This window comes from Xylocopa sonorina, chromosome 7 (assembly GCF_050948175.1).
Source record: "Xylocopa sonorina isolate GNS202 chromosome 7, iyXylSono1_principal, whole genome shotgun sequence".
Taxonomy (NCBI): domain Eukaryota; kingdom Metazoa; phylum Arthropoda; class Insecta; order Hymenoptera; family Apidae; genus Xylocopa; species Xylocopa sonorina.
Genome location: NC_135199.1, coordinates 7266562 through 7289204, shown reverse-complemented (window position 1 = coordinate 7289204; position 22643 = coordinate 7266562). Strand labels below are relative to the sequence as shown.

At 49.2% G+C, this 22643-nt stretch overlaps 4 protein-coding genes across 7 annotated transcripts in view; 1 reads left to right on the top strand and 3 right to left on the bottom strand.

Moving 5' to 3' along the window:
• The window catches only part of Syn (synapsin), a 34439-nt gene extending 23365 nt beyond the window's left edge, over positions 1-11074 (top strand). For both annotated transcript variants that reach the window (XM_076898424.1, XM_076898425.1), the window contains exons 7-10: positions 9691-9896; positions 10001-10265; positions 10358-10604; positions 10828-11074. In XM_076898424.1, the coding sequence (XP_076754539.1) occupies positions 9691-9896; positions 10001-10265; positions 10358-10604; positions 10828-11000 (891 nt within the window). In that variant the 3' untranslated portion in view covers positions 11001-11074. The remainder of the gene's footprint in view (positions 1-9690; positions 9897-10000; positions 10266-10357; positions 10605-10827) is intronic.
• The window catches only part of Timp (Tissue inhibitor of metalloproteases), a 43668-nt gene that overhangs the window by 15589 nt on the left and 5436 nt on the right, over positions 1-22643 (bottom strand). Inside the window, exon 1 of one of the 2 annotated variants that reach the window (XM_076898447.1) lies at positions 6300-6848. The exons of the other annotated variant lie outside the window; for it this stretch is intronic. Coding sequence (XP_076754562.1) covers positions 6300-6416 — 117 coding nt within the window. The 5' untranslated portion in view covers positions 6417-6848. Of the gene's footprint in view, positions 1-6299; positions 6849-22643 lie in introns of those variants that run through there. 2 annotated transcript variants of the gene reach the window in all.
• On the bottom strand, positions 19030-21921 carry LOC143425166 (piercer of microtubule wall 1 protein-like). Of its 2 annotated transcripts, XM_076897726.1 has the most exons (3): positions 21738-21921; positions 19246-19324; positions 19030-19185 (listed from the first exon to the last, which is right to left on the bottom strand). In XM_076897726.1, exons 1-3 carry the CDS (start codon positions 21865-21867, stop codon positions 19113-19115), a joined length of 282 nt encoding a protein of 93 aa, XP_076753841.1. In that variant the 5' UTR covers positions 21868-21921; the 3' UTR covers positions 19030-19112. The 2 variants fall into 2 exon arrangements, with proteins under 2 accessions (XP_076753841.1, XP_076753840.1); XM_076897725.1 differs by having other exon boundaries at positions 19030-19324.
• Positions 19544-20761, bottom strand: LOC143425165 (uncharacterized). The gene has a single exon (XM_076897724.1). It carries the CDS (start codon positions 20595-20597, stop codon positions 19593-19595), a length of 1005 nt encoding a protein of 334 aa, XP_076753839.1. The 5' UTR covers positions 20598-20761; the 3' UTR covers positions 19544-19592.

Genomic DNA, 22643 nt, shown 5'->3' with positions numbered 1-22643 from the left:
ATGTGGGTGCTCGCGTAATTATTTTTAAAGACCACGGGGGATGGCAGCAGAGGGTTGAGAAAATCGGTGGCACTCGAAGTCACAGAGAACGACGAACGTTTCGATCGTTGGCCACCGAGTGAAACGGCGGCAACGCGTTAGCCTGGCCGTTCATTATCGCCGCTTAAATGCATCGGTCGCGCGTAATGCAATCGGTTCTCCGTGCCAACGAATAATCGCATGCGCTTAATTAAAGCTCGCGCGCTCGATTGTACGCGCCACGTAATCGCGTACGCGTTCACGGATGAATCCTGCGTGCGAGGAGTTCAGAAGTGGACGGCCAAGGGGGAGACGAAGAAGAAGAAGAAGAAGAAGAAATGAAAATGCGAAATAGCCAGTGGCTAACCGGGCAGAAAGTGCATGACTAGACTGGCCGTATATTCGTGATGATGTAACGGGAGAAACCGCAGAGACCACACCCCGACGATCTACCACAGCCACGTGCTGTGTTTCGTAAGCTACCGACTTTTAGGCAAGGCCACTGCGACGCGAGATGCTGCGAGGTTCCTCCGTGACCCGTCGTCAGCTCTTTTCGAGCGAACGCCTCCTGGCAGTGACGATATTTCTCACGAAATATCGACTGTGCTATCTTGACACGCGATAAACGAGATCCATAATTTCCATACGAGAACCTTTCGCCTGCTACGTTTCTACGAAAGATCCTCCTGCCTTTTCGCAAGCTAGAGTTCATACCGCGATACGTTAGTAAACATGCCAATAACTGTGCGAACGCGCATAGAATCTAAAAGTAGACGTTTCCATGAGTCACCGGAAAACAAAAGCGTAAAGGCTGCTTGTATTTATCATGTTGGCCTTGAAACGAATGAAAGTAGAACGTATTTTCGACGTAAAGAGACTTGTAACGGAGCGTGGGTGCCGCTATAGGCGAGCTGCTCGACCGAAAAACCGAAGGAATTCCTCGACAATCGAATAACGAGACGGAGAGCAGAGGGTTGCCAAAGGAACGCTTGCTCGTCTCTAGATTTCCTCGCGAAATGCTTATGCGTCCGATCCCCGATGAATCGGGGATTTATGCAAATGGATGAACGTAACTCGTTAGAGCGCATGGGAGATAATAGGATTACCATTAGTTTGCATTTGAACAGCGTCGGAAAGTAAGACCTCGGCTGTCGAAGGTTCTTGAACCACGGACAGGGTAATTATTGCGTGAGAAATGTAGCACCGCGAGGCGTTTCCGGGTGGAAGGAAGACCAAGTTTGCGGTCGCGAGCGTTTCAAGAGTCCGTCCAGCGTCGTTGCTCGTTAGCGCGAACAGCGATCCGTGTCGCGCGGCGTGCAATTGGGGGTTCGAGGTGTATTTTCGCGCGGTGTCAATTTTAATTGATCGCGAATACGCGACGAAGAAAAGAAGATCGCCTGTTCGTCATGCGTCTCGTGAGTTTCTTACACATCCGAATAGCCGAGAAACGAGAATCGTAATCACTCTAAAGAAGAAAGGTAACCGATACGCGTGTACCGCTGCGATTGTCATCCTCGTTGTTTCGCGATTCGAGAAAAAAGAAAGAGGAACGGAGGAGAGAAAAGGGATATATCCGTGAGAGGGTGGCACCACGAATTCCAGGAGAAACTATCAATTTGTGACTGGCGCCAGCGGTGCGCGTTGGATAATGGCCAACGATGGAGGAACCTCGTTAATCACCGGGCGTAGCGCCGCTTATTCGTGTGCCCGAAAATGCACGGAAACCAGGATAGAATGGGGTCGTGAAATAATACCAGGGACCGAAAATAACGATACGTGCATACCGTAAAGGCGCCGTTAATTCGCGGCTAGCAAGTGTGCACGTGTGCACGAATATCGGTGAACGCGTTGTAACCGTGGCCGGATAAAGAATACGCCTCTCGTACGCTGCAATCAGGATCGCGGGACAGGTATAAAGCAACGCTGCGCGCATAAATAACGAGGAAATTGCCAATAACTCCGAGACGTACGCTCGGTGTCCGTGGTACCGAGCGTTTGATCCTGGGAACAGTCGGGAGATTTATCGAGCAGATCCCCAGATTACGCTATCGCGCGGTTGTCACGGAAAAGAAAGGGCGGGTGGCGTACAAAAAAAAAAAAACAAAGAGAAAAAAAAGGAAAACAGAAAAAATGTAGGAAGAACTGGACGAAGGAGAAAGAATAATGAATCGCGAACTCCCGTGGCGTTATCGAGACGGAACACTGTACAGCCGCGCCGTTCCCTTATCCTGTACATCGTCGAATGGCACGCGTGCGATCATGAAAACGGGCTGCTATAAATATTCGATTCGCTGCTCTAATCTGTTGGACGGCGAGGGTCTCTCCGGCAGCTCGACTGGGCCCCCTCGCGTACTCCTCGAATGGAAATAAAACGCGTATAGAGCAAAGGTAGGTACGCGGACAGGCCTGCCACGCGAATATGTACACCGTGTGCTCTCTGTACGTGCGCGTACGCGTATGTGGACAGAAGGTGGAGGCCGGCTGGTTGGCGCCACTCGGTCCTCTCTGCGTATCGGCGTAACGCGTAATAAACGTAATATCGCGCTGGCCCGCGACTCGCGTTTCCCATAACAGCTTCACCGTGGGATTGTCTCTCTTCCACCCGGTTAATCGACGTATCATAATACAATACCGCGACGTGGGGAGCCACGACAGGATTTATAACGCGCGTCGTCCCGTGCCATCCGTTCCTGTTTCTACTTCAGGGAAATGAAGCCGCAGTCTAATGAAGGCGGTCGTCCAAAGCGGTTCTCGGACGTTCCGCGAACTCGTCGCGCGTTCGCTCGAACCGAGCGCACCAGAGTAAACGTCCATCCGCGAGATTTTGAGGGGATCGATGGATTTTGGCGCGGACCAACTAGCGAATGAATTTTTCTAGACATTCCCCTCTCGGTTTCGATTGATCCTCCGGTTTAACAGCGATGACCTTGCAGCGTATTTCTGCTTCAAACGCGCCGTCAAATCCTGTTTCTTACGCACCACTTTCCTTAACATTCCGATCTTACTTCTAAATATAGCTCCAGTTATAATCATATGTGGTTACAGGTGCTTATGAGATTTTTGTTTGGATATCGTTTCGCTCTCCTAGTATATTTCAAGCGAACTACGTTAAGTTTGATGTATACTCGGGGTAATCTTCGACTTTACTTTACTCTCGCACGCGGATACTATCGATCCCTTTATTATACCCTGCGCTTCTCTCTGGCCCCGATCGCGAGCTACGAAAATTTCTGTTGCAATCAGGTTTCGCGTGCCCTCGCAATTGAATAAGCAAAACGGTCACCCGACGACGTCTCAAAACCACGGCCGGATTCGCGTAAAGTATGCGCCGACCTTGATTGAGCCCATATTGAAACCGGGCAGCACGCTGCACACGACCCTGGGCATAATAGGTTGCTCTCCGATGGCGTTTGTTCAGTAGTGTACACAAATGGTTCACGCGGGAGTATCAATCGTTAACTGGATGCGAACAGGTACGTTCCCCGCGAGAGGCTCGTTCGCCAGGCTCCGTACGGTCGTGTTCTCATATTTTCTGTCGTGCCGTTTATCGAAATCGATTCCTCGGCGGCATACCGAATTCGATTACACGGACATCGGTTTCGCCACTCGAGCGCCTGGAACGGAACCTCCTCCGCGCTCGCGATACCGCTGTTCCCTCTTTGCGTCGAGCAACAACCGAAGTGAACGATCGAGCAAAAATCAATAACCGCGTTCTTCTTTTTTTCTTTTTTTTTTTTTTAACTCGAGGAGCTCGTGTAGTACGCGTTGCTCAAGATCGCATAAATCGTCCAGCGTGGAACGTTCCGTGCCTAATAAGGTATGTTCCGCGTGGTCGAGGAAAAAATAAACGGGGTGACAGCGAGCGGAGTTTTCCCAGCGAGCGTACCACCGTGAAAAAGTGGACACCGCTAACGAGAGAATTTATTTACACGAAATACCAGACTGTACCAGAATGTACCAGACCGAAAGCATAAATACGGAATGCCGTTTAAACCTTTGTCCAGCGCGTGTTGGGAATAATAAAGCGGGATGGATTAAAATGTGTGTACGCGTACTGGTCGAAAGCCGAGTACCGTTTTCTCTAATTCGATTATGCCGCCGTGTTGACAGCGATCGACTGCGGAACCGCGACATCACTACGCAGCACTTCATTAGCTTCGTTACGTTAAGAAACTTCGTACCAGATTACTCTCTCTCTCTCTCTTTGCTAGAAACATCGACGTTATTCTTCGTTTCGCTATCGTGGCTCAGAGAAACTTCTCCCCAGATTATGATGTTCCACGACGCGGACAAAATTTATTCTCGTCACGACGAGGCATCGCGATTACCATAGCGTTTCGCCACCATGGCAACGAACGCAATTTTCGCCCGTGATCTTCGGTACGCTCCTTCAGTAGCTCTCGTCGATACAGCTAATTAATTTCTCGTTCGGTTGGTAAACAACATTTCGCGTTTCTCTTTTCCGCGGTGTTGCTCGGCGTTATCGGAATCGGCAAAGCTGCCAGCAAAGGGAGACGATGATCGGCACCGCCTGACACGATAGATCGAACCTGGACTAATTAGTATCATGAATTATTCATATCGCGAGCTGTCGCTTGAAGTGCATAACGATGATAGAACGTAACGCGAAGAGGGAGGAGGGGTTCGAACTTTTATCCGCGTACGGTAGCGGAGAAACGTCAGGTATCGGTGGCTCCTTTATTTTCGGTCAGGACGCGTTCGCCACGGGTGCGTATCAGGACATAATAGACGCTCGATGATGGAATTAGCATAATGAAACGATCGTAAACGTCTTCGTACGTGTTCATCGAGGGGCTCGCGCGGATTCTCGTGTTTCAACCGTGGCACTTCGCGCCTCGAATGTCTTCGCGTACAGTTTTATCCAACATGGTTCGAGAGCGAACATAAACGATCCTATGCACCGCGTTTATGTTGCCCAGGTTAGATTTATCGTCTTATTTACAACTAGCGCTGGCGATATTCGCGGCGTTTACCAACAATATACCTCGAAAGCGTAAATCGAGCCAGCTTTCACCCATCATCGCTAAAATCGTTCACCAGGCTCTGGACCCGATCGTTTCGACTCGATCGGATCGATCGTTCACGCTCGACTTAGGAACGATAATACGTGCAGATGCACGGCTCCGCGTTTCCTCGTTGCGCGATTAGCGCAAGTTTATTTTGGCTCGCGAGCGAGTGTGATGTCATCGCTTTAATTGCTAGTTCAATAAAGCGTCAGACGCGACTCCCCGCGGAATGGAGTCCAAGTGCAGCACTTCGAAAGTACGTTATCTGTACACCAATTTCATAAATCCACTCGAACGGGGTTTTATTGATGTTTCAAATGCTCGCGGTGGACCCCCCGGTGTGTTAGACGATAATTGGGACTCGCAACGGCGCTTAAATGAATTATAAACGCGCAGACGTCGTTACTCGATAAAGTAGGTTTTAGTGTTTTTCGAGAAATCATCCGTTCAGGGGTCCACTCACGCCTGTCACTGATAATCGATACACTTCTTGTGCCAAATACACACGAGCGTACGATTTGATAAATCGTGGAAGTTTACGCATCGAGTGTAAACTGTAATCAGATAATTATCGAGATAAAAATTTCTCGGTTACCAATATTTACTCGAAAGTTTAATTTAGCTTTGGAACACCGCGTTATCGTCGTAGCGTAGCAGTTGGGGACGGAAAAAGGCATTAATCAGAGTTCCCCGTTGAAAGTGCACGCTCGTGACTTTGGTTTGTAAAGGGGGACGGATGCGAGCCACGCGGAAGCTAAATTAATCAACTCCGCCGAGGATTATTCGGCTTCTGTAAATTTCTGGGCTAATCATCGTCCACCAACGACGGGGGTACAAAATGTAACAGAGAACGAACTCGATCAATTTGTCTTCGGAGTATTTCACGTCCGTCCTCTTTATGCGAAAACCATAAATATGCAAAATCGCTTTTTGTATACGAAACCGGTCTCTCTTCGCTCGTAACTTTCTATCGCAACGTCGAACATCGAAATAAATATCGATATCCCGTGGATAACCGTGATCGCGATTCAACATTCGACCAACGATCCCCCGTGAGTTATCCAAAACGGATATTCGTAACAATGTCACGAGCGGAGCGATGCAACAGCGAGGGGCTACGACGATTTTAATTGGTAGTACCGGGATGCACGACGATGCACGATGATCGATACAGGGGCCACGGAAACGATCGCGCGTGTACAATAGTCGAAAAGAAGCGGCTCGTAGCACAGAGACATGCACGCTGGTTGGTACCTTTCCTCGTGACCCTGCGCTGGATCCTCCGCTCCCTCGGGTTCCGCTCGCACAGTTTACTTGCACTCTACTTTTCTCTCCGTTATTCTCTCCTTGACCTCGAAGACGCGCGGGCATTCTACGCGAAACAGCGAGAAACGGCACTCGAGGATTGCTTACGTCGACGGGGATCGACGCAGCCGATAGATCTCCGATGAACCGACTGCCCCTCCGCGAGCCGGCGTGTTCCGCGTGACTCGAATCGCGTGCACCACGTTCCAGTTCCCCGTGCCGCGGAAACGGCGATCGAACACAAACCGAGACGGGACGAGACGAGACGAGACGAGACGAGACCGGGACGCGGCCGATAATCGACCGCTTTTATTCGCGCCGATGTAACGAACGAGTATCACGAGCCGGCGAACTGTCTCAGCAGATATACCATCGACGGCAGAGAGAGAGAGGAGCGACTGGATTTTCACGTGTGTTTATCGCGCGGCGCGCACGTATGTATATGCGCGCGCGAAGAAGCGGACCGTTCGCGCGCGAGCTTCGAAAAGCAATGCAAGCGCGAACGACACGGGAGCCTCTCGTTCCTTCCTACGTTCTTACGTCGATCTCGCTGCTGATTCTGTCTCTCTCTCTCTCTCTTTCTCTCTCTCTCTCTCTCTTTCCCTCGTCCCCTCTCTCCCTTTTTCACCTACCTGTCCGTCCTCCTCGCTCCCGCTCAATCATACCTGTCCTCCGTCTCTGTCCCCATTTCTGACTTTTACCTTTCTCTCTCTCTCTCTCTTCCCCTCTCTCGCTCCCTCACGCTTACCAACTCGCGCTCCGTCCCTCTCCGTCCTCGACGCAGCGCTCCTTTTCCCTCTTACCGACCGAATGATCTTTTTTTTTCATAGCTATTCCCTCTCCCGCCTCCCTCTCATTTCTTTCGCTTATCCCGCTCTCCTCCTACCCTTCTTCCGCTTTCTCGTTCCCTCCTCGTCTGCTTTCCACGCGTCCTTGCTCGCTCCTCTACCTTTCTTCCTACCTATCTCCCGGGTGCCTTCTCGCCCGGTATCTCTGTCGCGCGTTTTCATTATCGTTCCGACCGTCTCTGTCCACGCGATCCACCGTCGTTTCTCCCTCCCATCAAAGATCTCCCCCTTCTCAACTTGCCGCTCTCATCCCCCACTTCCGAGTCGGTATATACCTTGCGCGTTTCGCGTCTCCTGCCGGCCACCCACAGTCCTCCGTCTCTCTCCTCTCCCTCGCTCCCTTTCCTGCACCGACGATCTACATTTTTTCCTCCGCCGGACCCACCCTCTCCCTTTCCTTTCTTCCTTGTTCGCCAAAAACGGAGGTCGCGGGGGTTCCGCTCATCACCGTTTCGTTCACGATTGCTATCATTTAATACGTCCGTTCTTCTTCTTTTTTTTTCCCTCTCTCTCTCTCTCTACTCTCCTCTTTCGTCGTTCACCTTTTGCGCGAGACCAAGAGGCGCGTCGCGGATCGGTAAAGTTTCTGTCTCTGGGACGGCAGCGAACGCTGAACAGATCGACCGTATCACCCGTTCGATAAACAACGCTTCTTACGTTACCCTACCACGTGCCTGGCCGTCCATTCTATTTAAAATTGCGGGAAAATATACACGGATTCGGTTCCGGCGACGTTCGATTCAGCGGCGCGACTCGATAGCTTTCGAGCCCCGGGACTGGTTCACCGAGGCGGTTACGATCATCGCCACTCTCGTTCGTTACCCTCGAAAATTATATCACCGGTGACGATAGCAGCGCACGCATAGGGAACGGAGCTAAGCGGATCGTCGTATCAACGGCGACGAAATAAATGGGGGTAGCGTGCGCAGATTGCGGACGGCGCGCAGCTTAGCCGATTTTATACGCGTCCGTATATCAGCATCGATACGCTCGGCTTCTACCTTCGAAACGAGAGCGCGCGGGACTCGCCCCGCTCGATCCGGCGAAATTCGAAGCGGAGCTTCGCGCCAGCAATTACCATTCGATCGAACCGCTCGAACAAATTGCGATTTACACCGCGCTACTCGTCTCCATTTTGGATTTCGTTAAATCAGTCGAGTCGAGTTCCTCACCGTCTGGTTATATACGATCGTTCGTACCACGGACGTGGACAGGGCATTATTTTTAGTTCGCGTCCAAGCACGACGAAGAAAATCGAAGGCGACAACCCTGGCGCACGTCTGCCCCGGAGTCCTCGAAAGTCCCCTCGGGCACGATAAATGATTTATCTCCGTGTCCCTCGCCGTTGATCCCCGTCGTTGGTGTTCACTGCCACGGGGGAACGGACACGCGTCCAGCGGTGCTCAGGAAGGCACTTTCGCGACACCCACGTGCCGGCATAAACACGTGGGTACGATACGGTTTGAGCACTGTCCATCGTTGGAATCAGCGCTGCCGGTCCGCGGTGGCCGGACGTGCCTCCTCCGCCAGCCGACTACGTTCAACGATCGCTTCCTCTTTTCAACGTCGATGGACTCTATCGACGATGGAACGTCGCACGAAAGGATTCCTCGTGGAGACGACTCGACTCGGTGAAAGAGATTAAGGTTCACGTTCGCCGCGGTTATCCATTTAAGCTCCGCTCCGACTTCTCTCTATTAACGAGAAATTCCGTGGTTATCTGTTGCCCTAACGGGAACACCGGGAGAACGTTCACGTTCCACTGCGCGCAGCCTTTACCCTTTTCTCTTAACTTGATTACCGTGGAATCGGCTGAGATTCGTGACTGAAAGTTGTGGAACGCGCCGCGAGTGATCCTTGATTACGAGCTTTCCAATCGTTCGAACTGGAATAGACCGTACTTTTCGCTCGTTTCGAGAGTATAATATGTGTATCCAACGCTCGGATAGACTGTTCACTTCCGTGGCGGACATTTTGTTTCGCGCTAGGCAGCGGGAGGGCAGAGTCGGAGGATCCGTTTCACGAGCGATCGGAAGGCGTTCGTTGTTCGCCGGATGCTACGTCACCAGCCGTATTATCAACGTTTAATAATCTCCCTCTGCCCACGCGAATATCATGGACCGCTTAATCAACCGTCCGCGTATCGGCTGACTTTGATCTTCGTCCATAGATGTCGGTTAATGTGCGCGATCATCGAAGACCAGCTTGGGACGTTGCCGCGAGCGTCCCATCGGACTGGTTCCCGCCGATTAGAACGGAATGTTGGCTACGGGTGCATTGTTTAATCGATCCTGCGAGCGGCAATTCCGGTGGCAGGCTGGAAACTGCGTCGAAACGCACGCATCGAGCGTGACCGGAATTATAAAATGGTCCGTGATCGATGAGTCGCTCGAGACTGCGGGCTGAAACGCGCGGAGAGGGACGAAGGAGGCAAACTCGAGTCACCTGGATCTCGCTTTTAACTTCGTAACGAGGATCGTTCTTTTTTCCAGGTGAGCGCATCTCGTTATCCGGTCGTGGTGAAACTCGGACACGCCCACGGCGGTGTGGGAAAAGCTCGCGCGGAGACGAATCAAGAGTTTCTAGATCTCGCCTCGTTGGCCGCGCTGGCGAACACTTACTGCACCGCCGAGCCGTACGTCGACACCAAATACGACGTCCACGTGCAGAAGATCGGCAATAACTACAAGGCGTTCATGTGAGTGATGCACTTTGACTCGTTGACAAGCTGGACGGTAATTAACCGGACAGGAATAGGGAATCGCTCGATTAGCGACTGTGATCAGCGACGTTCCCTCGCAGGCGGAAGAGCATAAGCGGTAACTGGAAGTCGAACACCGGTTCCGCGATGTTGGAGCAATTAGCCGTGAGCGAGAGACATCGCGCCTGGGTCGATCACGTGGCCCAATTGTTCGGCGGATTGGATATCTGCGCGATCGAGCTGCTGGTCGGGAAGGACGGTCGAGAGTACATTATCGAGGTGAACGATAGCGCGTTGTCGTTGATGGGAGACTCGCAGGAAGAAGATCGCCGTCACATCGCGGACCTTGTCACCGCGAAAATGCAGGTAAAACCAAAAAAAAAAGAAGCAACAAAATTGAAACTGCGAAAACTTGACAAATCGTAACCAGTAACTACGTTTTCGTTTTCGATATCCAGGCATGCTGTCGAATTCCAAGCGTGTTAACGAAAACGACATCGAGAGGTTCGATGTCTGGCGCGAGTCAAGCGACGAGCCCCGTGGAAGATCGCGCAGCGGCACCAATCGCTCCCTTAGGATCGCACGGAAGCATGGGCTCCATGGCTAGCATAGGAAGTTTAGGCTCCACGGGGTCGACCACTGCTATGGCGGGCGACGTAACCACCTCTGACAGCCATCACCAGCTGCAACGTCGCGATTCCCAAGGTTCGTAAACCGTCGATTTGGTTTACGGTTATTGGCCGGTAACGGGCCGTAAAATTGTTCGAGTAGTTGTCACTGTCGTAGCTTTCGAGCGTGCATTCGTATCTTTATGGAACCGCGGCGAATTGCGCGCACGAGTACTTTATTAACGATTCGATCGAGAGTTCGATGATACGCGACGGAAGTACCGTCTCGCGATGAAATCGCAATGGAATTCTGTTCGCAGCATCGCAATCCAGCACCGTGAGCAGTGCTCCGTCGGTTGGTCGACGCCAAGAGGAAGCACCGACATCGAGACTACCCTTCCACAGACAAGGCAGTCAATCTCAGAGCGAAGACACCGAGGACACGATGAAGAACCTTCGGAAAACGTTCGCAGGAATCTTTGGGGACATGTAAACGCGTAGAATGTAAAAGTACTCGAGCAAAGGAGGTCGTCTTGGTATCGTTTCATTTGAGTTAACGAACTAAAAGAAGGTACTTGAAATTGAAAATGAGTTGGTTCACACTTTGTTAACGAAGAATGTTGTTTCTTTTTTTTTTATTAGACGCGTCTTCTCTCATTGGTGGTACGCATGGATAGTTTCACAGTTACGGAGGTTTCGTTGGAGATATTTGGCAGACGTGTGTCACGGTTCGATAGAATCGTTAAGATTGATTCAGAGCGGAGCGCAATCTCGATATATTTGCAGATCATCAGGCTCATCTAAATGACGCTAGCGTCCCACACTGGGCGCGATGTAACGATGTAAATTTTGCTAACGGTCCACGGCGATGTGTATAAACATAAACGTAACTCGTTACCATTCCGTTTCGAACGAATCGGTTCATTGCTCGTTTCATTGGCGTTCGATTAGGTTCGAAGACAAAATGGAAACTCTCGGAAATTTATTCTTCTGGAATTGTTGGCTAATCGCGTTGCCCGTTACTTTGTACTTAATTGTTAATCGATCCCGCGTGTGTTTAACGCATCAGTTGCTACTCGAGTATTAGCTACGTATTTTCGATAACGGGGAGGGTGAAGAAAAAATTGCGGGGAACTTAAAAGAGAAAAGTCGTGGTCGTTTGTGTATATTAAGGAAAAAAAATAAGAAAAAAAAAAACGTAAAAATCGTAATGTAGATTCTATGTATTCAATGTATTCAGCATTTACATAGTGGCTAGGGAAAAAAGAGATTCTCTCAGGTTAAACGGTGTAAATGAATATACTTTTCCAAGTGTCCGGTTATGTTTCGTTACCATCGACGTATCCGTTCTGCATATACTCTCCCGTCTCGTTTACGGGAACGCAGCCACTTGGTTTTTCGATTCCAACAGGCAACAGTGGAACCAATAGGCCCCTGTCATCTCCTCATCCGACTTTACTTCAGGCGTCCACTTTTTAGGCTTAACTTTCGATTATAGCATTTGTCTAAAAGGCGTGGTGAAAAGGGAAGGGAAGCGAGCGAGGGTTCGTAGAGAGGGAAGGAGGGAGGACGATGGATGAATTGAAATAATATCTTTGGACAGGCGATGGAAGTCTTGCACTAAAATACATATTTGTAAAATTATTAAAAAGTATTTGTAAGCCGACGTCATTTCAATATGATTGAGGAAAACAAAAAAAGAGGAGATTCGGGCATTATACTGAACATTTGGCTAGAGACGACTTTCCGATCGAACGCTGGCGCCACGCACGTACGCCACGCTGGTTTAAGAACATTCGATCGACGAGTCTGTATCTTAAGCGCACAAATAGTCATTAAGATTTCGAGACCGGGCAGTAGTTTGACATCGTGCATGCGAGCAACGCAAACATTTGGTCGGACAAACGGGACTCGTGGTGAAAGGTGGAGGAGGGAAAGCGAAAATTATTCCGCAAAGCCGCCGGCTCGTATCTCGAAATTAGATTTCGGCCTGCAAAAAAGTCACGCGTACCACGCGACCGGCGGCATCTCGATTTGGATCGTTCAAAATTCGTCGTCTCGATTAGCCGTGAGCATCTCGATGTTGAAAACTGTCCTGCATTCCGATAACGAACCGTTTCTTTTTCCTAAATTTTCGCGCGTTCGCGGGTCGTATGGTGTAAATGAAGCGGGAAGCTGAACGATGATGTCGAAGCTGCTGAAGGCGACTTGGCAAGGGTTGCTGAAAATTCGCGAAAAAAGAGATGTTCGTTGCTCCGTAGGCTTTAAGAACATTACCAGTGAAGAAATACGAGTCAAAGTGTAATAAAGAGAAAAAAACGGGTTCGTGAAACGTAGGAGCGGGAAGCGAGAGGGTAGCTGTCGCTAGCTGTCGCGAGGATTAAGAAGCATGGGCATTCGGTACTCGCGATTGTTTGCGATCGTGCAAAAAGAAAAAAAAAAGAACACTACGAAGCACACCAAACAAATTGTCGATGATCTGCAAATATACTCGTCGGTTGGCTCGCCAAGCCTGATCGAACTCATTTTCTTATCGACGCTTCTTTCGCTCGGTACTTGCCGAGGATTTGGAACCGGAATTGTGGAAGCAACCATCGAACGTCGTCAATGCGGGAAGAGAGAGAGCGAAACGTCTTTATCCAATGATCTCAATTTACCTTAGCGTAAGGGCTGTTAAAACGTATCACGACGTGGAAGATACAGACCTCGTGGTGTCAGCTTTGAAAGGAACGAGACTTCAGTTCTTCCGTTTAACCTTCTGTTCCCTTCTGGTTTCACGTTTCGACGAGGCTTTCGTTGACCCGAGGAGACGCAAACGCTAATTTTCACCCGCACTTTCGTTAGTTGCAGGAAACACACAGTGACGTAGAAGACGCGTAGGATCGTAAAACGGAAAGTAACGCCTCCTCTCGTATCCATTTCCACACTCTCTCTCTGCACACTGCTACATCGATACTGAATATATAAGTATACACGAAGAGTATATAAGCGGCAAACGCAAAAGACGTGAAGAGTTTTAAATCCATCCTCTATTGCACAACCAGATCTCGATCGATACTCCTGATTGTCTAGATTTAGTTAGAACGTGAGATTGCCCGGTCGCACGGCAAACGAACCGAACGGGAATCCACGGTCGCTAGTTAATTTCTATGTAATAGACGTCAAACGGTTTCGTTTTCGATGTGCCTTGATACTTAAGTGCCCTTCTCGCCACGTTTCTCACCCATTCACCAGGCAAAACCGATACGCATCGTCGCCACGTACACTTTTCACTATCGCACTTGATCATCCGTGAGCCTATTGTTTGTACTTTTTATACACCCCCCAGGAACGCGCGCACCACGTTTTTTCACTCGCATGCATCATCCCCGAACGCGAGCTGTTTATTGATTCGCCACGCGCCTCCGACATCGTGGATAAAGTGCAGGCACGCCGTCCAAAGTATGATTCAAACAGCGAACGAGAACGCGTCGGTTTCAATCGGAACCATAACCAAAAAAAAAAAAAAAAAAAGAACACGCGAGCCCCTTGCGTTCGTCGACATCCGCGTTACCACGGAACGTCGCGACATTTCTTCTCCTCTTCCGTTCGCATTCGCTTTACGTTAATTTCGCTATCGCGAGGGTAGTTCCGTAGAGAGCGAGAGAAAGAGAGAGAGAGAGAGAGAGGGAGAAAGAGCAGAGTTCGAACAGAGTCGCGCGAGAGAACTGAGAGCAGAAGTTTCGTGGGGGTTGAAGACGCAAACGGAACCCTGGACGAATCGTTGCGGGTGGGCTGGTTACTCGAAACGTAAGAGGACGAAGAAAGAGACGCTCTGCGAAGCGAACGAAATGCTGCTGAGAATTAGCTTTCGGAGCTGACGCCACGACGCGACGCGACGCTACGCGGAGAAGCGCGAGGGCTAGAACGAAGATTCGTTAAGATGGACGCATTCGAGCCGATACAGAATCCGTACTGATACGTAGACGCGCGGTTAAAGATAACGAATATCTCAGGGGTGCAAGTTTAAGCACTAGGTAGGATAGGAAAAAAAAGAAAAAAAAAACAAAAGAAACAAACATAGAAGAGGCAGTTGGGTTCGCGTGTTGTTGCAGCCTAGACGAATCAACGGCGATTGACTTTGATACCTATCGACGACTAGCCATTAGCAAGCACGCTTCTCCGGAGAAATCGTAGGGATTATCCAGCTAGGGGCAGACAAAAAATGCTGAATCGGAACCGGGATACGATCATCTGCATCGGTAACAATGAGAAAGGACACTTTTTACGCAACGTTTTTTGTATAGATGTTTGTCATCCAATAATTGAGGATCGCCAATTGTCAATTGTTACAAGCATATCAGTGGTTTTTTCTTTTCTTTTTTTTACGTTAGCGTACACCCTCCTAGTAACGAGGTCGGATTTAGTTTAGCTTCAGTCTAGCTGCTTGAGCTGGTTTGGTAGCGCACGACAACCGAGAAGGTAGCCTCGACCCGTCGAGGATAATTAGTCAATCATTAGGATCGAACAGATGATCAGATCGAAGAGAACACCAAATAGACAAGAGAGACAATTCACGTTGTTAAACATTCCTTCACGTTGCATGATCATGTAAGAATCCTCGATCAACGACTTTGTAATACGTTCTAGTGCCCGTGTGATGTAGTGAGCAGCCTGTTACAACACCTTCCCGTTAGTTTTTAATCGTATTTACGTGTCCGCGTCACGTTTCATTTAATCGTAGCCGCGCTCAGGCGCAGCTCGATTAGCTGATTGATCCTTCGTTCCGTTCGCGGGGATTCGCACCGCCTCGTAATTTCGCGAGTCTCATTTTTGAATGGTGCTTTTCGCCATCCAGTCTGTAACGTTTAATAATGTTAAAACTTAAGCCAATCTATCTAGGAATCCTTGCGTCACCTAAATACCGTTGTTAGCGATTAAGACTTTACCATTCATAGAGATACTTTAAGCCTCGTGGAACTAACTTTAGATGCCTTGGGTAACGACATCGTGTAAGTAAGCTCCAACGCAAAAACTCGAAAGAGAGGAAGATGAAAAAAAGAGGAAGCAGAGAAAAGGGAGGAAAAAAATGTAAAAAAAAAAAAAGAAGAAGAATACGCGAGAACAGAAGAAACCAGGCTCGATGTGCTGCTAAACGCCGCGATAGTGTAATAATTGTGTTATCGTCGTCGTCTCGCGGCTTCGTCCCGGATCGATCTCATCGGAGAACCGCGCGACGAAGCCGCGGAACGCGACTCGATCGAATAGCCTAGGGTACACGCTTAAAATACTTTAAGTGACAATTCTAATCATCTCGCCGAGCATGCGGAGCGTTCGACGATCTGTGCATCGAGGGCAAACCTTCGGTCGCGTGTCGCTTGAGCCGGCGATCCCAGCCCATGGCGTTCGCTGCCAATTTAGTGCCTCGTTGCTTTCCCTTCCTTTCACATTTTCCTTTCGCCAGACTTCGAGTCGAAGCCACGATCACGCCGCGGCGCGTGCACGCGCGTACACGCCTCGACGCGGCTCTGATCATCCACCCCCTCGTCCTGGTCCCATCCAACCCCTATTCTTTACTCGATTCGACCGACCAGCGATCCTTCTCCTTCGTTTCCACGCCCCCCCACGATGATCCTGTTCGAATCGCGAAACGAAACACCAAACTATACCGAGAAACTATTACAACGAATCGTAGAATGGTACGAATGTTCGAACAGCCGTCTCGCTTGGCGAGAATTCCAGCTGGCTGGACGAGGCACGGGGTACCCACGGTTTCGCGTCTCGAGCACGCGAACGCTCGTCCCTTTGATTATGAATTACGCTCGATGTCACTGTGTAACGAACCGTAAGGATAATGATAGCGTTTGAAACAGTAACAATCGTTAAGGTGAGATTATCATCGTAGGCTAGTTATGTACGGTAGGCTCTATATATGTAACCGTATGTTACCTCCTTGATTTCAATGAGTGCTAGCCACATGTACTATAATCACTGGACAACTCGTACTCTCAGTACACGAATCTATATACACGACATAATATACATATATACATAAAAATATATATATATATATATATATAGACAGACACAGATGATAATTGTAATACGCGGCAGTTGTAGCTTATCGCCCCGATCGAACAACAGAGGAACCAGTCTTACTGTTCTAGGGACGTATATGGGAACGACGTTGTAAGGTGTAAGGATGTTTCAGGTCTAATTAATTGTAAATCGGTCGGAACGCTAATTAAATATCTCGCAGAGAGAAGCGAATACAGTTAACGAGGATGTAAATGGAACGTCCCGGTGCGGACAGCTGCCAAAGGGGGCGGCTTTTCGATCACCCGTAGCATCGAAAACCCCCGCGCGCGGGTGCACCGTGGCACGGGACGCGCCACTGTTGCGTCGATATTCAGATATCAATTGTACGACAATATAATTGTAAGGTATTACGAGTAGAGTGACGCGCCACGCGCGTGGTCGACCTTCTCGGACGAGACAAAAATGTGAGAGAGTAGCATTAGTCGTTAAATCTCGATGTTCTCTTTTCGCGGCGCGCGTAACTGAAGATGCGTCGCGAGATCACTTATTAGAGTTTCCCCCCCAAGAAAACGATCCGCGGTTCGATCGTCGAGGTCGTCGAGCGCTTCGCCTCGCGTCGTTCGATACTCGAAACCGGAGGGGCGAGCCGGCGAGCTCGATCGTTGGATCGCTCGAACCGATCGCTAAAGGCGCCGCGACGTCGATCGTGCGGCGTGCTCGCTACTTTTTCTTCGTTCCTCGCGATCAACGCCACTCGAGGTTGCCGTACGAACCGCGCGTCTCGAGTGCGCGTGCTCGATCGCGGGATCATCGAGTGACAACGAATCATCGCGATCGCGCCTGGCACAGATCGCGTCCACGTCGCGCCGATCGAATCGAACTCTCTTTACGATTATTAAAGAAAATTCTCCGATCGTACGACCAGTTATCACGTTTATCTAACCGCCGAGTATATGAGGAAGAAAGGGAGGGTAAGAGGTTAAGTAAAAAAATGCGAGTAAAATGCGAGTTCTATCTGTCATCGTTTTAGCTGTTAAGGATCCATCACCGAAGTAAACGGGCGTAGCTATTAATCCAAGTAAGCGTAACAAGTAAGCGCCAGCACATATATCGAGAATACGAGAGACGAAAGAGGTAGTACAATGTATAGGATTCTGTATAGATACGCGAGGGCATGTGTAAAGAGATATCGGTTTTGGGTGGACGTCGACCGCTCGTTATCCGCTCACCCTCTCGCCAGGATCGCTGACGGGATCCGAGTCCCTGCGGACGTCACGGGAACCGCCTTTCATCGATCGTTCGCCGTCGACTGTTCCAAGATGGACTTTTCCAGGGTTCTTCGAGGTAACGAGCGGGTTGTTTCACGGAGCATCGAAGGTGTCTTCCTCGCGGCGGTGAATGAGACGACGCGCGCTGATCGTTTCATGGCCTTGATTCAATTTTCATCAAGGGTCGAGTGCGCCTCCGTCGTTGCGTTCGATTACAATCGATCGAACGTCTTCGCGATTTTCCACGGATGGTCATCGAATGAGTTTTAGTAGTATGACGTTAGATGGAAAATTTCTGAACGAAGCACCGTGGACGTTGACGTAGAATGGAATAGACGAAGAACGAATTAAACGCGTGGCTGAGACGAACTGTCTCGTGTTTTTGAATGGAACAAGGTATTACTGACTTCACTGTATCGGACATGGGCTATCTTTGCGATGGCTCCGTGAAACTTTCGACGTGTCCCGTTTAGTAGGAAACACGGACGTACATAACAGAGTTTCTTCGACTAGAATCATGTACTCATCCTTTGCATACCAACGGGAATATTGCCATATTGGACTGTGAAACGTCGTCGAACGTTTTCGAGGTCGTTATGGTTGTTAAGACATTGAAATATTAAAGAAAAAAAAAAAGAAAAGAAAAACTCTTTGACGAATTGAGCTGTCTCATTGTGTTATGTATACACATTTATAAATATATAAATATATAAATATATATATATATATAAATTATATGTTGAAGTTACCATTATACCACTATGATGGTCATACTAAGCAGCGTAGTCGACGAATGGCATGCACTCAAATTATAAGATGTTACAATTACTTCCGAAGTCGAGTAATAAAGAGTACACTTTCAGACCCTGATGATTAAATCCTAATGAAGCTGTAAGCGAAGGCAAACGTTAGCGAACGTGAACGATAATCTCAGTAATCGTAATCGAGAGTCGGAGAGAGAAATTGCTTTCGATTTTGCGCTAGAGCTCTCAGGGCACCGTGTATAATCCTGAACGAGTCCGGTTAGAGTCTGGTGTTATACGATTACTGCGATACGTAAGCTGAACTGTAATAATAATAACAAGAAGAAAAAAAAAACAAATAAAATAAAATATTATACTTCTGACTGGTTGCCAACCTCACGATCCTATCTTCCGTTTCAATCATTCACCAGCTTTCCTCCGTGCGCAACTGATCTCTGAACTTCGACGCTTTCAAAGACACGAGGTGTCGTATCGTAAAAATTTATTGAGTAACAGTACATTGCGCGCATGGTCGATACAGTATAGACAGATCGAATCGAGTCGAGAGAAGGAAATTTAAACTATGCTTTTGTCCAGTTCCGTATTGAGGGAACGATTGCGATACATTCCGCCGCGCGCCAGGTTCTCGCTGAAAGAAGTATTTCGCGGGTAATAAGTGGTGGGCACGGTGTGTATCGTCGGTGCGTACCATCCGTAATCCATCGACGTGCTCCTGTAACAAGGATGCGGAAGCGGACTCTCGTCCTGTCGATATCCCCCGAACACCCCTGCAAAAATAACTTTTATCGGATAAAATTGTCCTCCCCGTATCGATCGTCTGTCTCGATGTGCGATAATATATATATATATTTTTGTTCTGAATGCGTATATAAAAGTACAAAAGTGCGTCGAGCATTAATTCGAAGGTAACAGCAGAATTTCGATAATTTTTCGGTGCTAGTCGAGTCTCACTGGTACAATGATTACAGGTGCGTTTTCTAACGTGTATCGAAACGGCACTGTTCGCACTGTGAACTACCCCCATAAACGAAACCATTATATCTCCGTGCACTCGTAAGGCAACAGATCGTCGAGGCTGCTGCAACGAAATCTTCCACGGACGTGGCAAACATTGTCCATCGTCGTCCCAGCGATCTTAAAACCCGGCTCGATGGTGACGTTCTTCAGCTTGGCGAATGCGGACATGTCCACGTAACGAAGCTCGTTCTTATTCAAGAACAGAAGCAACAGATTCTCCAGCCCCTCGAAGGTGTCCCTCTTCAGCATGACGATTTGGTTCCCGTTCAGCCACAGGGAATTCAAGTTCCTCAGGTGTCGAAATATACCACCGGATAGCGTCTTCAATCGGTTCTTTCCCAGGTCCAGTTCGTTGATCTCGCTGAGACCGCGAAACACCTCGGGATGCAAGAACGAGATTCTGTTCCTCGACAAGTAGAGAAGATCGATGTGAGGCAACCCGTTGAACACCCCGACAGGCACCTCCGCGATCTCGTTGCAATCCAGGGCCAATGTTTCCAAACTCCTGAGTCCTCTGAACATGTTCCTCTTCAACGCGACGCTGTTGTTCGTCGCGTAGAGCTCGCGAAGATCGACGAGGCCCTTCCAGATTCCTGGTCGAAACGAGGTGATGTTGTTGAAGTCCAACAGCAACGTTTCGAGGCTGCGCAACTTCGAGAACGCGCCGTCCTCTATTTCAGTGATCGAGTTGTTCTTCAGGTCCAGATAGGTCAACTGATCGAGACCAGTGAAGTAGTGTCTGAGGATGGTGGACAGGCGGTTGTCGCGGATGTAGAGCGCGGACGCATTGGCCACCTCGACGAAAGCGTTCCTGGCTATGGCGACGATGTTCAGTCCCTCCAGGTGTAGCTCGATGTCCTCGATCGTCTGCACAGCGTTCACGTCCTCGAACGCGACGTTGTGCAGCACGCCGTTGCCCAGACAGACGTAGAGATGGTTGTAAACTTGGCAGTCCGCTTCCTCCGCGCTGACGTCTTCAGCGGTGACCGATAAGAGGAGATAAACGAGCACGAGGAAGCGCATGGTGTGCTCAGATGCTGGATGCTCACTGAGCGGGAGTGCAACGGGCAGCCGAGCGGATAAACCGGCGGTTACCGTTCGGCAAATATCATTGGACAAATATATCAGCCGCGTTACGTGCACGCTGTAACGCTCGGCTCGATGTAGTCCAATTCCGTGGAAATTCCACGTTTTACTCGTTTTAAGTACGCGCGACCCAGCAATTGCTCGCGTCTTAACGGAGCCTCTGTGTGCGCCCCGACCGATACGCTCGCGCCACGGTGTCCAGTTCGACTTTATTCGAGCAAACGGCTCGTTAAAGTGGCCGTTTCGTCGTATCGACGTTTAAATTCATCGCTTCCAGGGACACCTTTAGGAGAGGACGAGATACGTTTCTTGTTCTACGAATGTTTCGCATCGACGCGATGTTACGCGCTCGATTCGCGTTCCTCTATGAAATCGTTCTTTGTCGCGGCTCGTAAGCGCACGTTCGTACTTCAAAGCGGGCATTTATTCAGCATCGTCGCTAGCGATCTTGATTCGAGGTATCGCGCGGGAGGATACTCTCCTGCGTGATCGTATCTGTTTGTTTCGAGCACTGGAACTACACGGCGCTCGCGATGGTGCCATAAAGCTTCGCGAGGCTTCGAGCAGACGGTTTTTTAGGTAAAAAAATTTGTTATCGACTATAAAAGTCTGAAACGGTCGGAATAATTTATTCGTCGATCATCGAAAGCAATCGATGTTCTTCGAATGAAGTAAATGAACGTATCGCTTAACGTGAGTCGCGACGATCGAAGTAGTGAAGTCACGTACACTCCGAACAAGGCCTATCTTGTGAAGGGTCCCAACGACATATGCAAAAATGTCTGTATTACTGATAAACTTCGACAAACGAACAGATCGTCAACACTGGCTTATTAATAGCAGTACGTTATCGTTTTAGTACGAGGAACGTCTCGTCGTGTAGTCTACCGCGAAATGAGTTGTTTTCGCGACACGCGAAATCAATCTTCGAACGAATTCAACGAACTCCGTGGAATCGTTTTTTATTTTTAGATAAACATCTATCGACACGTAACGAATCGAGCCGAACACGTAATTAAGACCGTGTCGACTCGTTAAATATGAAAAATGTCAGACTGATAAATTATTTAGACTTACGTGGGTACATAAATCGTGTCGGAAGATTGCAGGTTCGATAAACGTCATCGGTACGTGGACCAAAAGAAATTTCCTCCTCCCTCTTCTCGCCTCCATCCTTCCCCGCGCACATGCACGGCGTCTCGATCATTTTTTGGATCACCACCAGCTCAATCGAGTCGCGAACGTGTCGTTACTCCCGAATCGTGAACCATAATCTCCGTGGTACTGCGTGGAAGTACGCCACGATTTCTGTGCCGACATTGGCCACACAAACGTTTCGTTCCTATGGCGACAATATCTTGTGAGCAACCAGGAAATCGATCAAACGGTCGTAGCTGCGTGTGTTCGACTGATTTTTCAGTGACTGTCTCAAATTCGAAGCCTCTCAATGAAGTACGAGCGAATTTGAACTCGAGTTCTCGCGAGCGTACGAATCGAAATCGACGAATTTCAACGCTCGCTACGCTCGAATCGAAACTTTCCGTCGCCGCTCGACGAAGTGGTAGCGGAGAATTTTTTTGTCGATCGACCGTCGTCGTTTTAGTCTTTCGTATCGCGCGGAATATTCTCTAGCTATCTGCGCTCATGAGCACCGGGAGGCAGGCTCCGCTTCTTCGGTGAGTAGTTTTTTGTCGGCAAAAGGGTTATTGAACCGACCAGGTGAACGACTACTGCACACCAAGCGAGCATTTAAAATTCTAGCCGAGTGTGCAGTACATTACATCGACCGCGCTATCAGCGGCGCCGATAACAGTGGCGGTTTCGATGACCGCTTTAAAACCGTATGTACTTCCCCTCGAACTTCCTATCCGAAGACAAGGCGAAAGTGTTCAGTGTACCACGGCCAATTAAGCTGATCCGTTGTCCGATATTTTATACGAATCGTCGAGAGGGGTGGAGGAGAATCGCGGTTAAAAAGTTTCG

Bases quoted from the DNA above. Each gene is read 5' to 3' on its own strand.
- LOC143425165 (XM_076897724.1), bottom strand. From the start codon at position 20,597: ATGCGCTTCCTCGTGCTCGTTTATCTCCTCTTATCGGTCACCGCTGAA.
- LOC143425166 (XM_076897725.1), bottom strand. From the start codon at position 21,867: ATGATCGAGACGCCGTGCATGTGCGCGGGGAAGGATGGAGGCGAGAAG. The intron at 19,325-21,737 runs GTAAGTCTAAAT...TTATTTTTGCAG, and splicing joins GACACGATTTATGTACCCAC to GGGTGTTCGGGGGATATCGA.